Source organism: Anabrus simplex, chromosome 1 (genome assembly GCF_040414725.1).
Source record: "Anabrus simplex isolate iqAnaSimp1 chromosome 1, ASM4041472v1, whole genome shotgun sequence".
NCBI classification, from domain to species: domain Eukaryota; kingdom Metazoa; phylum Arthropoda; class Insecta; order Orthoptera; family Tettigoniidae; genus Anabrus; species Anabrus simplex.
In genome coordinates this window covers 402326300-402342797 of record NC_090265.1, presented here as the reverse complement: position 1 = coordinate 402342797, position 16498 = coordinate 402326300, and the positions used below count along the sequence as shown (strand labels likewise).

General features: G+C 41.6%; 1 protein-coding gene across 1 annotated transcript in view; it reads left to right on the top strand.

Moving 5' to 3' along the window:
• The window catches only part of LOC136856850 (esterase FE4), a 112617-nt gene that overhangs the window by 74266 nt on the left and 21853 nt on the right, over positions 1-16498 (top strand). The window contains exons 9-10 of the mRNA XM_067135035.2: positions 9190-9334; positions 13907-14039. Of these exons, the coding sequence (XP_066991136.2) occupies positions 9190-9334; positions 13907-14039 (278 nt within the window). The remainder of the gene's footprint in view (positions 1-9189; positions 9335-13906; positions 14040-16498) is intronic.

Genomic DNA, 16498 nt, shown 5'->3' with positions numbered 1-16498 from the left:
ACATAAATAGTTGAGAATTCAATTTTAGGCCTTCCCCTAAACTACGATTTCACTCAGCGTGAGTAAAATGATTTATAGCCTACATTGTAGAGGCTCATCCCCCGACTTCACATATCGATTTTCATTAGACCACTAATAACATAAATAGTTGAGAATTCAATTTTAGGCCTTCCCCTAAACTACCATTTCACTCGGCGTGAGCAAAATGATTTATAGCCTAGGTTGTAGAGGCTCATCCCCCGACTTCACATACCGATTTTCATTAAATTCTCTTAAACCGTTTTCTCGTGATGCGAGTACATACATACAGACAGACAGATAGACAGACAGACAGAAATTACGGAAAAGTAAAAAGTGCATTTTCTTGTTACTATGGACATGACCGATACGAAAATATCATTATTTTCAAATTCCGAGCAATGTACAGACAAAACTCTTATTTTATATATATAGATTTTTGTTTTTTGAGTTTCCTGGAATTGAACACTACCTATCAATGAAAAAAATTAAAGTGCAGTTGCAAAATATTCTTTTAATAATACTTCCTAAAGGTAGTATTTCCGGACGTACGTTTATAGCATAGGTCGGCAGTGAGAGAGCCCTGCTCCTTGAGCTAACGGCATGAGCGCGGGAAGAGGCGAGATCAGTGACTTTTAATAGTTGCTGCTGTAAAGACTAGATGGCGATATGCGGAGTCAAAGCGTAAGCAAAGCCACAGCAATTTACCTGGCTGAATATATTATGTTTCCGCAATACAGTCGTATTCTTGTTCTCCAATCTTCCTCAAGTAGAAGATAAGAAGGAAGAATAAGAGGAAAAAAGAAAAAGAATAAATTTACGAAGAAGAAGAAGAGAAAAGACAAGGAGGAAGCAGAATTTTAAGACCCTCCTATATATATTCTATTTTTTATCCAGTCTTCCTTAAAAAGTATATGACGAAGTTAACAAAAAAATGGCGGAAGAAGAAGAGGAGGAGGAAGAAGAAGGAGAGAAGAGAAGGAGAGAAGAGAAGGAGGAAGGAAAATTTTAAGACCCTCCTGTATATTTTCTCTTCTTGTTCTCCAGTCTTCCTTAAAAAGAAGTTAACTAAGAAGTAGAAGAAGAGCCGGAGGAAGGACAATTTTAAGACCCTCTTGCATGTTTTCACTTACTGTTTTCCAATCTTCCTTAAAAAGAATATGAAGTTAACGAAAAAGTAGAAGAAGAGAAAACGGCAAGAAGGAAGAAAAATTTTAAGAGCCTCCTCTATATTTTCTCTTCTTGTTCTCCTCCTTGTCGTTTTCTCTTCTTAATCTTCTTCTACTTTTTCGTAATTTCTTCGTATTCTTTTTAAGGAAGATTGGAGAAGAAAGAGAAAATATAGAGGAGGGTCTTAAAATTCTGCTTCCACCTTGTCTTTATCGTTAATTTTTATGCGTATTCCTACACAGGCTTTTTATATAGGCCTACAGTAGTTTCATGAATACAGGTAGTAGTCAAAGGAGGTTTTAGTTATCCAAAAAACAAAACCCCATGGCTCAGCAGCCCTGAAGAGCCTTGGCCTACCAAACGACCGCTGCTCAGCGCGAAAGCCTGCAGATTGCGAGGTGTCGTGTGGTCGGCACGATGAATGCTCTCGGCCCTTAGTCTTGGCAGCCAACTCACCGTCAGATAGCTCCTCAATTGTAATCACCTGGAACCAGCCCTCAGATCCAGATAAAGATTCCTGATCCGGTCGTGATCGTGAATCCGGGGCCTCCGGGTGAGAGGCAGACAGGCTACCACTACACCGTGGGGCCGGCTTTTAGTTATCACATACCAAAATAATTAATTTCCTTTCGTATGCTTTTTATATAGGAATTAATAGAATTAAACGTATTTACTTAGCGTCCGACTCGTTGGCTGAATGGTCAGCGTACTGCCCTTCGGTTCAGAGCGTCCCGCATTCGATTCCCGGCCGGGTTGGGGATTTTAATTCTTCTGGCTCGGGGACTGGGAGTTTGTATCTGTCCCAACACTCTCCTTTTCATATTCACAAACACACCACAACACCAACAACCACAGAAACACGCAATAGAGATAACATTCCTCCATATAGTGTTGGTGTCAGAAAGGGCATCCGGGCGTAAAACAGGGCCAAATCCAATTGCCTGACGCAGTTCAGACCTGCGACCCCACTGATGTGGGAAAAGCGGTAGAAGAAGAAGGAGGAGAAGAAGAAGAAACGTATTTACATAGCACAAGACATGACGAAACAGTTGAGTGCATGCACTGGAAGCAGACGTAGGTCGTTGTTGTGACGGTGATTTGAATGCGCCTGTCGGACCTTGACATGTCACAGTTTGAACAACGGGCAAACATCAAGTTTTATCAGAAATGAGGGAAAAACCGCTGCAGAAACGTTTGAAATGATGCAGCAGGTTGGCGGTGAGGACGCATTGAGTCGCAGTGTTGTGTTTAGGTGGCACCGACGTTTTGTGCAGGGACGGGAGAGTCTGGAAGATGACGGGCGTACTGGTCGGCCACAAACAGTTCGAACGGAACGCAAGATCCAAGAAGTTGTAACGTTGGTGCATGCTAACCGCTCCCAATCGGTAGACGATCTCGCAGCAGCAAGAGGGGTCAGCCATGGTATTTGCCACAAAATTCTGATGGATGACCTCAACATGTCTCGTGTTACCCAGCACAGTGTGCCACTAATCCTGTCGCAAGACCAACGTGATGATCGCATGACGATTTGTGGTCACCTCATCAGTAGTGCTGATGATGATCCGACGTTTCTCAACCGGATAATAACTGGAGACGAACCATGGTGTTTTCTTTCAGCGGTGCTTTCAGCAGCTATACCAACGTTGGCAAACGTGCATAACGGCCAACGGCGACTACTTTGAGGGTGGATATGTTTCTGTTTAAGTGGTTAACGGCCAACGGCGACTATTTTGAGGGAGAATGTGGTTCTGTGTAGGTGTACGCCGTGTAATGCGGCATCGTGTGCAACACATAGAGTCGTGTGGATGCCTATCCTGCAGGAGTCAAGTTTCCTCCAGAATCTAATGTACTGAATAGAACGAGACAATAGGCGCAATAAGAGTGCTGAAAGTTTAAATCTGATGTGATACGCGTTCCTTCACTAGTTGTAAATGAGAGCCGTTCAAGCAAATGCTAGGCTGTATCTTTTCCTGCCGGAACTGGAGCGCCGTTCATTGAGCAGAGTTGTGCCCCCGCCTTTGGTTTATATGGTATTTTCCCCTGGTTTGGTCTGAGGACCCCCCCCCACTCCCCGCTGTTTGTCCAATTAATTCTGATACATCTTGTATAATACTGGCTATTGTGTGCTTGACGTTGACGGGGTATTTTCTTTTTCTTTTTGTAATTGCAACAGTAGTATCATATAGCGAAGTAGAGTGCCAACGGAAGAGGTAGAGCACGTCTCAGTTAACAACAATAGTGACTGTTATTGTTGTACCTTAGGATATAGTCGGCCATCACCTTTTTCTTGGGGGGGGGGGGGCCATGACCTTCGATGTTAGGCCCCTTAAAACAACAAGCATCATCATCATTTTTTTCTTCTTCTTCAGGCTCTGTAATATCAGGGCATTCGACACTTTGGCTTTCAACCCCGTCCTATCTCTTTTATGATTAGTATTATTTGAGTGATAGTTCCTCCCTTTTTCTTCTCATTTTGATGGTTACCTCCATTATCTTCTATTCCGTAGTCGAGTCAATGGCATCACAAGCAAAATTACAAACTATTTACAGTAACCGTAATAGGCTATATACAGGGTGATTAACTTAAAAGTTCAGAGGGGAATGCCGAGGATTAGGCGCGCTGAGAAGCGGAGACAGCGACCGCAGTGCTCGCAATGACAAGCAGGCATAGTCGGCTCAAAGAAGCGGCATGGTTACGCCTATAGACACTAAACGAAACTGAACTCGCCGGCTACGTAGATGTTCTGGACAAATAAGTAAATGAATAACAAATAAATAAATCAACTAGGAAATTAAACTGTACTCGCCAGTAATAAATAAATAAATATGTCTGTCTGTTAGGTCATCAGCCCAGAGGCTGGTTGGATCCTCAAATAGCACCAGCAAAGGTTATACGGTTATAAGGAAACCCCAAAACCCAATGGCAGCACCAAAATGAGGCGTACTAGGCAAGATGAGGAGTGAAGTAGTTTGCCATTGCCTTCCTCACTGGGCCAGAAACTACTATTGCAGCATGACTGACCCTATGAGCAGCCACTTTCATAACACTCAGATGCACTAGTCATGCTCTGAATGTCATTACTCAGCACTACCCATACCCCAGCAACTTCCATATTGTCACAGCCATGGATGTTGACTGCGACTTCGGTGGAAGCTACACTTTACTCTGGCCTATAAACAAATAAACAAATAAATCAACTAAAAAATTAAACTGAATTCACCGGTATTTACAGACGATGCCGAAAGTGATATCCTTCAGCTGCAATGCAAGCTTCACATCTTTTAATGAGATTTCGAAACACACTTTGTAGTTTATGGACACTGATAGAACGCACAATATTCCTAATTTCAATTTTTAATTCTTCTGCAGTTCGAGGATTATTCCTGTAAACTTTTACTTTAAGATTTCCCCATGGATAAAAATCACATGTGCTTAAATCAGGCAAACGAGGGGGCCATAAGCCTTTACTGGTGATCTGATCATCATCGAACACTTCCCGTAACCGTCGCATAGAGCTACGCGTCGTATGGACCGTTGCACTGTCCTGCTGGAAACAGCCGTACCTTTTCTCTTCTTCAGTCAGTTCAGCAAAAAATGGTTCCAGAATGTTGTGAATGTAACGGTCAGAAGTAATCGTGTCCTGAAAAAATATCGGACCGATAATTCGTCGGATACTGATAGCGCACCACACACACACCTTCACATCGTGCAGAGGTCTCGGTTGTAAAATGTGCGGGTTGTCTGTATCCCAGATTCTATTGTTCTGTGAATTGACATATCCGCTCAAATGAAACCAGGCTTCGTCGCTCATAAAAAGAAAGTTCGGATCCACAATACCGTCGTGGACACTATTCATTAGCCAATTGCAAAATCGTATTCTTGCATGAAATCTGTAGGCAGTATATTATGGACTGAATGAGTCCGATAAGATTGTAAATGTAACTTTGTTGCATTACGTGCTGAAGAAGGTGAAATATCACTTTCCTGAGCTACTCTCCGAAGCGACTTATGTGGACTGACCTGGAGTCTTGCCTGTATATCTTCTAACCTCTCCCGTGTGAGAGCTGTTCTCCTTCGCTTCTTTTTCTTATTGATTACGGAACCAATACTACGCCACTTGTAAATGAGCTGATGCACGTAACGTTTTGATGGTACTGTCGCATCGGGAAATTGTCTACGGAATTTTCGAAGGCACCTTTTAACTGGTTTCTTCTTCTTGTGCAAATAACACTCAACCAAAAATATTCTTTGCTCTATAGTGTATTTAACCATCGTGATAATAACCTCACAACACACCTTAAAAGTCCAAGAGTTTCGAGCGAAGTGAGGGACAGAGTGCTAAACAGCTGTGCGCTGGCAGTGAACACTTCTTATCTCGCCAGTGTTGACACAAGCCATATGGCGCTCGCTCAGGAATTCCCATGGCATGCGAGCAGAAATCTGAACTTTTAAATTATTCTCCCTGTACAGTAAACTCAAATAATGAACATTACAGTTAGTGGCTAGACGGCAGCATATTGAAAATCGAATAAGTCCTACACAATGGCGAGCAATATCAACTGCCACACGGTTCGTAACCATCAAATCTTCAACTGTGAGCTGGATTGTAGGAAGTTTATCCTGGTACACGCATGCACAGAAATAGTGCCCCGACATAAACAGTCAGCACAGCCCTCCTGCAGTACTGAAAAGGAGGGAAGGGAGTGAAAGGGTGGTGTTGAAGGCCGCTGCAGTACCGAAAGGGAGGGGAAGGGGGTGAACGGGTACTGTTGAAGGCACAATGTGTATATAGTTATACATCCACCACTGTGCCCATTTCATTCACAGTAGTCTTGTATCGGGATGTCTACCTGCACCAATGCGTTAAGAGAGGTGGTGTGGGGGTCGTCATACATTGCTCCACACTACACTCACATTTCTTCAGAAAAGATTTTAAATCGTTCTTCAAATCCACTACTTTTCACTGGTTGTTTGGTGGAGCAATGCCAGTTCTATGGCGGAAACTGTTACAAGGAGTTGATTTCAAACGCCCAGTTATCAGCCTACATGCCTCATTTGGTGCAACGTCAACTCGTTGGACGCACGGTGAATTGTACTTCTCAGGACCTGTACGCCCTCCGGCTGAATGGCAATGCGACAACTCAGTCTTCTGAATACTCCATCTACTGCGCTCCATACTCAATAGGAGGTAAAATCCTGCTGATCTGTAGCTCAGGGCCTCTCAAACGCCCAAAATCTCACGCGTGCAAGTCGAGGCGCAAGAGCTCCGTGCACAGTGCGTCGGTCGGGCTCGGCTTGTCTCGGACCAACGCTTCGTCTCTGGGCTACTCGGCTAAGTTCGGCTAAGCTCGTCTCTACTCGGCGCAACTCGGCTCGGATTTGGAGCGCTACGGGGCAAGTGTGGAAGAGGGAGGAAGGGGGAGCGAGCAAGACAGGCGTGAGGAAAGAGAGAGTAAGCGCTATTGCTCCAAATCGAGGAGTGGGGGGTCTGCCCTCTGGTTAACCAAGCCAAGTCGTCTTTTGCACCGTGCACGGTGCATGCACCAAGCGCATGCACCTTGAAAGGCCCTGCTGTAGCTAATCAAAACGATGATAACATTGCCAGTTAGTTCATAACCATGACGAATAAAGAACATCCCCACAGCGATGCTCGCCGTTGATGGACTTACTTGTTAGAAATAAAATTCCAAATCCGTGAATATTCGTATCTGCGTTATTAGTAGTTCGTACAGTAAACATATTTTCGGCATAAGAGATTGGAAACTGGATTTGAGCACTTTTGACGAGTATATCTCGTACGCGGAACTAATATTTCTGTAGGTATATGGCAAGGCAAAGCAAAAGTCGTCTCCATCCAGGCCATGAAGGTCCTGGGAGGGGTGAAAGGTAAGAGCTTCCACTACATGTAACCTCGGCACTTGGCGAGGTAGAGTGGTTAGCTTTAAAGTTAGCTCTACGCCCGGCCGCCCTTGCCCCAGGAATTAACCTGGTAACTCACTCATTTTTGGTGTAGGCTGAGTGAACATCAGCCAATGTGGACTTCCGAAAGTAAAGATCCCATTTCTTAAATTTGTCGAGGTCCTTTCGGGTGAACCGAGCACACCTTTACCACCTCGGTCAGGCAGCCCCTGTAAGTATATGGATGTATAAAAATTGTATAATAATAGCAAATTATTATCCATGCTGTTATTCTTCGCACAGTAAAACGCGTGAAACATGAAAAAAGGAAAAATTATGTTGTTTGTTTTTTGCTAGTCGCTTTAATTCGCACCGACACAGATAGATCTTATGGCGACGATGGGATAGGAAATGCCTAGGAGTTGGAAGGAAGCGGCCGTGACCTTAATTAAGGTACAGCCCCAGCATTTGCCTGGTGTGAAAATGGGGAACCACGGAAAACCATCTTCAGGGCTGCCGACGGTGGGATTCGAACCCACTAACTCCCGGATGCAAGCTCACAGCCGCGCGCCCCTAACCGTACGGCCAACTCGCCCGGTAAAAATTATGTTTCAAACAGCTTCTAGTGTATAGGCTAATGATTAGTATTTGTATTCAGCTAACAATGAAAAAATGATTTGACATTTCCTGACTTGGTGTCCTTAATATTGTTAATAAAACAACATATAACCTAATGCACACCCCGACGTTCCCTGAACTTAAATACCGAGTTTCGCCATTTTCCCAAGATGTCGAAATGAATAGCAATTGAATTGAACCTAGCTTCGACTTTCATATACGTAATCTATCAGGGGCAGTCAAATGAAAACCGAACACCCGCCATAGCACACATTCCACGCGAAAGGTTGCAACACTGTTGTTACATATCGACACTGTCATCGCTGCGGTAGGAGAACTGCGTAGTGACAACTCACAGGTGCACGCAGTTGCTGGGTTATATCTTTGTTGGTGCGCAGGATAGTCTAGTTTGTTCGTCCAGCTGCAGAAATGGAGGCAAGCAAAGAAGAGCTGAGAAGTGTGGTTTGTTTTCTGATGGCCGAGGGTGCTGGAGTACTCGAAATTCCTCGTCGCATGTGTGCGGTGTATGGGTTGCGCATCAACTCACGGAGGGACAGAAGATTGACACAATGGCGTCATGTCTGAGTCACCTGCAGCGGTACCACGAGGAAGATTATGCGTTTCTGTCCCGTATCGTCACAGGGGATGAAACATGGTGCCACCATTTCAAGCCCGAGAGCAAACAGCAAAGTCAACAACGAAAACATCGCAATTCTCCCCCGCCAAAGAAATCCAAAGCTGTTCACACAAGTTCCGGTAAAGTCATGATGACCTTCTTCTTTGACTGCAGGGACTCTCTGCTTGTCGACTTCCTCGAGCGTGGAATCACAATCAATGCGTAGCGCTATGAAGATACTTTGCAGATACTGCGACGCACCATAAAGTCAAAATGCCCTGCAATGCTGTCGGACGGAGTCATCCTGTGGCATGATAATGGTCGCCCCCATACTTCCAATGTGGCGAAGGCTACGCTTCGGCGATTAGGTTGGGAAACACTTCACATCCTCCATATATACCGGATCTTTCACCTTGTGATTTTCACACTTTTGGCGACCTGAATAAATACATTCTTAGACGTCGGTTTCATTCGGACGAGGGAGTGCAAGAGTGGGTGCGGTTGTGGATCCGTCAGCGACATACCTCTTTCTGAAAAATTGAAATTGATGGTCTCGTCTCCCAGTGGGGTAAATATATTTACGCTTTTGGTAATTACTTTTGAATAAAACCATTCCATGGACACGTTGTAGCGGGTGTTATGTTTCCATATGACTGTCCCTTATAAGATAAACTCGAAGTATGAGGTAAAAGTTTGAAGTGTAGAGACACTATAATTTTCTTTATACAGGTAAATGATACAACATTTTAAATTACATTTTTCTCAGCAATAAGCGGCCTATGATCAGTTGAATGTAACATTTGATTTATTGCATTTTGTTTATTTTGTTGGTAGGTATGAAAGTTATGTATCTATACGATTGTTCCAGCTGCTATCTGATGTCCACTTCACCACGGGTGCCAACATCACTGTGAAAAAGCTAGCACAGCATGCCAAAGCTCCAGTCTACCAGTACCTCTTCGCACTAGACGGAAAACTCTCTTCGAAAACTGCCTTTAAAATAGATTACCCTGGTGCGTAAGTTCGTATGTGATACTTCAGTCCAATGCTTATTTTGATACTTTGTCTTCCCATTATACCACTACAGTGTATGGCTTCCAGCTTCGATCCATTTTATACCCCCGCCATGACGAATAGAAGAACCAAGTGTGAGGACTCAGCTGTAAAGTACTTGAGAAAGTAAACATATGGTACCTGTATAATACTTGAAAAAAAAAGAAATAACATAATTAAAATAGAGTGACGTTTCGTTCTTGAAAGAACATCATCAGATTCAATCAAGTCATACTGAAGTATTTATAAATTAAAAAATTTATGTTTATCTCTGTTTAACCCTTTAACCGCCAACGTCCGATTGATCGGACGTTTGAGGTTCAGTCTAAAAACGCCAACGTCCGATTGATCGGACGTTCCGGAAAAATATTTTCCAACTTATTTATTCGTTTTAATAATGTATAATACATGTTTTGGACTAGTATTGGATTAAATAAGACTATATACAACAAGTTTAGTTGAGGAACTTGCTGCCGAGTGGCTTGGTGACCAAGCGGCAATTTAGCTCCCGCGGGCGGGTAACGAACCCCTTACTATTTACCGGAAAAGAAGGAACGCAACTGTTCCGTATTCAGAAAGATTAGTACTAGTCAAGGTGGTAATTGGAAAAAAGACCAGATACATTTGTATACAGTGTAAGAAGGGTGTACACCCTTTGTGCCCCCCCCCCCCAAACAAATTTGCTAGAACACGTCATAAACATGTGTAAATATTAGTAAATAATTTCTTGTATCATATTTTTAAGGCAAAAAGTGAATTTTTGAGAGTTAAGCCTGTGTGAAATAGACTTTAGTAATCATTTTTTACTTAAAACCAACCAGAAACTGCAGCATTTGCATATAATGTAAGATTAGAAAATTTCACGTTAATGTAATAATAATAAAAATATTGTAAATAAAGCTTTTTTTACATGTAGCACAGGAAACACTACCTCTCTAAAATAATGCAGCTTTCGATAGTAAAAATAATTTTTCTTACCGGTTTTTTATCATGAAATACATTTTTTCAAAGAAAGGAAATATTTATTTGAAATATCACTTCATAAAATAAAAATTTATAAAATAAAGGTGCATTAATTTACATCAAAAATGCCCGAAGCATTACCTTCGAAACAAAAAAATGACCATCCAATTTACATAAATTAAACAGAAGTTATTACGAATAATTTACTGCAATGTAAAAAGTGATCATTAGGCCTTGGCGGTATAGGACATGGAGACCGCATATGAGGCTGGCGGTCAAAGGGTTAAATACTTACGAAATTGAAATCTGTAACTTATTTTAATGATGTCCTCCTTCCTCTCCACTCCAGGATAGAATGTGAGGTGAAAAAACTCCGTTGCTCTGTCACTCGTGCGAGTCCAACTGGCTAGCCAGTCCATTGACCTTTCTCCACGCGCAATGCCCACCGCCCTGGCTAGGTCAATGGCACGCTGTATTTTACTTTTATGTGTTTTATATTCAGTACTTGCCTTATTATTATTATTACTGTTGTTGTTTTTGTTACCAGCACTATTATTAATATCCTCGTACGACAATTCTTTTGTAAACCATGCAAGGATCCTTAATGAGCATTTAACGGGCTGTCAATTATGCCGGTAATTTCCGATATGTCGTTTTCCCTTACTTCAACCCTTTTTGATAAAATTATTATTAATAACAATAAAAATAACAACAACAATAATAATAATCATAATAATAATAATAATAATAATAAACTTCAAGTACTGTACCAAAAGATTTGAAGTAATTGAAAATGAGTTTGGCACCGCAGTGAAGGGTGCCACCCGGCGGTGACGGGTTCGATTTCCGGCCGGATCAGGGTTTTTAATTGTAATGATTAATATTCCTGGCCTGGGGAATGGGTGTTTGTGACGTCCTTAATCTTCCTTTCCTCACACACAACATTCCACACTACCGCCATTCCAATTTACACGCAGGTTCGTACAATATGGTGCCAGTGTGGGCAAAAGAGCCACACGGGTCGACGCCCCGAAAAAGTAGCATTATTAGAAAAGTGAAAAAGACATGACGGGAAATTACCGGTGTAATAGACAACCCATTAGAAGCTCACTAAGATTTTTGCAGGGTTTAAAAACATTTCTTATACGAGGATGATAATAATATATAATAACATCAATAATCATAAGGGGAACAATAAAAATAAAACATATAAAGTAAAATACAGCGTTTCATAGACATAGCCAGGGCGGTGGGCGTTGGCGTGGCGGAAGGTCATTGGACTGGCTAGCCAGTTGGACTCGCGTCAATGACAGAGCAACGGATTTTCAACACCTCGCATTCTATACTAGCGTAGAGAGAAAAGAGGACTTCATTAATATAAGTTACAGATTTCAAGTTCCTAAGTATTTAAACAGTAATAAACATAAACGTTTATAAATTTCTAGATATTTGAGTGTGATTTAATAGAATCTGATGATGTTCTTTCCAGAACGAAACATGTCATTCTATTTTAATTCTTTATTTTCAAGTAAAATACAGGTACCATACGTTTTCTTTTTCAGGTAATTTATAAATATATTACTCAAAATTAATTTCGTCGGACTAAAGAAATTAAAAGTTATACATTTTTAAATGATAGAAAACTTTCAGAAATACTTTACATCAACACGTGAACTATTCTTTAAGCGCGAAGCCGTAAATTAACGAAAATGTAATTAAATATATAAATTGCTTATCTATATATTAAAAATTGATGAAAACTAAAGTCAGTCAGTACGGCCATTAGATTCGGTCGATTTCCTTCATTTTTTAAAGGTATTCATACACAGATTTGTCATCAGGCACTATAAATCAGTTAACTTTCGCCTTCCTCAAATTATTGGATTTTTAAAAATTTTAAATTGTGGTACGGAGTTCGTTTTGGCCTGAGAACACTCTGTGGGGATCAAGATCTTTCATTTAAGCTGTTAACTATTCAAATTGGTTGATTCTGAGGAAAGTTATGAGTGCACATTCAATTTGACGTCCCATTTCTTCAACATTTTTTTTCTCATTGAAGCAATTAAATCTTTCCTTCTAATTGAGGTACGCAGTACGTTTTGGTCTAAAACCACTCAGTGGATCAAGCGCTTTCTTTTGAGGTAATAACTACTTAAATTGCTAGATTCTGAGAAAAGTTATGAGTACATTTGTCTCCATGACGAAGATCTTTCAAGGACTTTTCAACAGTTCGGCGCGTAGTGTTGTTCCAAGGAACGTTTAATTCAATTTCTTTGTGTGATGTATTTTCAAGTGTTTTGTTGACATAATATTACATTCTATTACCGCAGCAGATCATGTGCTTTATTTCATTAAGTCGGAACTTTGCAAATATATCCGTGAGGAGGGTAACGAACACCATACTTTGCACATTGCGGGCTGAGCCAGCGGGAAACTCCTATTTAATAAAAAAAACTAATATAAAATTATTCCATTGACATTTCTAAGCTTAACAAACAAGTTTCAAACTAGAAAACAAAAATCTGGTACGTATGGGGCAATTTGGAAACGACCACTTTTTGAAATAAAGAGCCACAATTGCGGAACCAATAGCACAGTTTATACTAAAGTTTGTTATTTTCTGAATTTAGACAATATAACATTCTCACCTATGTTGGTGTAAATTGGGCTAAAATTAACAAAGAATACTCAGCACGGCCCCCTCCAAAAGCTTGATGCCGCTGCTGTTGCCGTGTACTGGTCCTATTCAAAATCCTGCCCGAAGTAGTTAGATTTTGAAATCATAATACTCAAGTTGGCACTCGAGTGCCTAGACCCCTGTGACAGCACCGCTCTGCGAACTCACGCTATTTCCAACTAATAAATTAACGTTCAGTATATTCGTTATGCACTTCTTAAAGTGAAATTAGTCAGTAGATCACGTTATAGATGTTTGTCTTCTGTATATAAAAAAAACCGCATGGCTAATGAAAAATAAACATAGTCGAATTGAATATGGGGTTCTTTCCGACACTAAGGAATTGTCATACAGTGAATATTAAGACAGGAATACAGTACATGGTGAGAGGAATCCGCTGTGGGTTGACCACGTGATGCAGTAGCTTAATTGGAATACAGATAATAAGAAATTATGCTCAAATCCCTGTTTTCTAGCACTCAGTTTGAGTTTGAGTTTTTAATCGGCTGTAGTAGGAAATAAGTTGGACTTTACTCATAGGGGATTAGGGTACTGCAGACAGTCGATGTACTGAGGTAAAAATTCAAAAAAAAAAAGAGAGAGTTAATGTATTAGGTATGCTATGATGGATTAAAATCATTCTGACTTAGTCAATCGTCACACTGGCCATAAAAAGTGTGATAAGGAGGATGCCTTGGACTAGGATTCTCAGGATCGAGTAACAGAATTTGCACGTTACAAACCACAAGGATATCTTTCATCAAACAAGACTTCTGCTCATTGATACACGAGGATGTAGGACAAAATGTCACCCAACACCTCTGAACGGGTTGTGAAAAAGCTGTTACTACATTATCAATGTTTTGTAACTTGTGCCTTCTTTGCCATTTAGGAGCCTCCCACGAAGACGACTACTTTTATATCCTTGTGTTAAAATTCATGGATCCCGTGGTGCCTCCTGATTCTCCAGAAGCGATTACTCGGGCCCGCCTGTTGAAAATGTACAGTGACTTCGCCAGGACAGGGTAAGTACAACATTTGATGTATTGCATGTAGAAAGAACCAGTAAAATGAATCTGTAAGGAGTAATTTGTACGATATCAGAAATTGGTAACTGGATGTACGACTGGCGTCCATCGCCGTTCGAATGGCGCTATCAACAGCAAAAGTAATTGAGAGTGGACGAGCCGGCACCAGCTGAACCTTGTCAAAATTTCCAAGGAGAGAAGGAGAAAAGGACAAAGAAAATTGGTAAGAGATGGGTTGCGTAAAATACTTAGGAAGTTTCAGTATTTATTGTAAGAGGGCTGTATGATCAAGACCCTCATTAGTGAAAAGCCGTGATGAAGCTTGCACCAACCCAATTTGAAGAATCACTGCTTTTTATTGACGCCAATTATTGTGTATGCATGTATTGAATAATACGTGGATGCACATTGGACTACCAGAAGAGGTTAAATAGCTTTTATACTTTCAGAAAATATTTTTTGAATATTATCAGTGTCTTGAAATCCCACACATTAAATGAAATTTCTATTGCCATTTACAACGTCTTAATTTCATGGAAGTGGATGGGCAGAGGATAACTGAAGAGAGGGTGTGCATGAAAGCCTCTCCCCTAGCAAGCACAGCAGTTTCAAAATACTCACACCCTTGCTTGTTATCTACACTTCCCCTACTTTAAATCAAAACCTTAGCATCCGGGAGATAGTAGGTTCGAATCCCACTATCGGCAGCCCTGAAGATGGTTTTCCGTGGTTTCCCATTTTCACACCAGGCAAATGCTGGGGCTGTACCTTAATTAAGGCCACGGCCGCTTCCTTGCAATTCTTAGGCTTTTCCTACCCCATCGTCGCCATAAGACCTATCTGTGTCGGTGCGACGTAAAGCCCCTAGCAAAAAAAAAATATTCAAAACCTTCTCCGTATAAACCACGTAGACGCTTGGAGAAGTAGAAACTAAAGGATTCCATTATCTCCATAAAATCGGCACAAAATGTGATACTGTGTGACTTCATCTGCACTCAGGAATTGACTTGGAACTCATTCCTTCTGTAACCCAATTAAATTCTAGGACCACGGTATTTCCAGGAGTGAAAAAGTCATTTCTAAATTTCTTGACTTCCTGACGACGAACAGAAACGCATCCTTCAAGGTCAAGTGGACTCGTTTTCACCGCCTGAGCTAGCTAGCAACCTTCTCCTACTTAAGGAAGGCTTTCTGAAATATTCGTCCACAAACGGCCCAAAAACCTGAATGAGATTTTGGTGCTAGAAGTTATTCCAAAACTTGGAGCACATTTTGATACTGTTTTTTGTTTACCTAGCGCCTCTTTCTAAATGTCCCGCTGGGACGTTGATAGCACACTTGTGGTTTTGGAAGTCTCCGGTTTTATAATATGATTAAACTTATAATGTGAATAAATTTATATTTTAGTTATAATTGCTACAGAATATCTAAGCTGCCGGGCTGAGTGGCTCAGACGGTGAAGGCGCTGGCCTTCTAACCCCAACTTGGCAGGTTCGATCCTGGCTCAGTCCGGTGGTATTTGAAGGTGCTCAAATACGACAGCCTCGTGTCGGTAGATTTACTGGCACGTAAAAGAACTCCTGCGGGACTAAATTCCGGCACCTCGGCGTCTCCGAAGACCTGAAAAAGTAGTTAGTGGGACGTAAAACAAATAACATTATTATTATTATTAGAATATCTAAGGACATAAAAAACAAAAGAATTCGAGCCTGCTTGTTCAGATACTGAGAAACATGATATGATGGACCTCACTTCCGTAATCTTAATTCTGAATCACAAATTAATACGAGGGGCGTACTATATTGTTTTGCACTTTATTTTTTGTACGTCCGGGTATGGTTCACATTTAACTTTTGAAGGTGGTGACGTGGAACAAGTGTTTTGTTCCACCGTTTGGTAGTAGCACACGCATAGGGGCCAATGAATGCACTCGTCATAACCATTTCATAACAACACTGTCAGCGTAGGAGCAGACAACATGGAAAGCAACCGTCAGGGACAGCGCTATACGACTTGGTTTCTATGGAAAGAAGGCGTGACCACTGCAGAAATTCATCGGCGCTTGGTGGAAGTCTGTGGAGAACATGCGCTGTCACGGAAAACAGTTTACAACTGGGTGGAAGGTTGGAAAATAGGGCACACATCGGTGGACAAGGGAACCAGTTCTGGAAGGAATGTGACAGTGTCAACACCAGCCAACATTGTCCGGGTCGAACAGGCCGTCCAAGAAAACAAATGGCACATTTACGGAAATGGAGGCAGCCACGGGAATTAGCCGAAACACCCTGCAGCGGATCGTGCACGGCCACAGTTGGGGAAGGTGTCATCCACGTAGTTGCCTAGACACTTGTCTGCAGACGAAAAGCAGAGGCGTGTGGACGTGTGCAGAGAACTTTTTCAATACGATGATCAAGATCCAGCCGACCTCATGGCTAGGCTTGTGACTGGTGATAAGA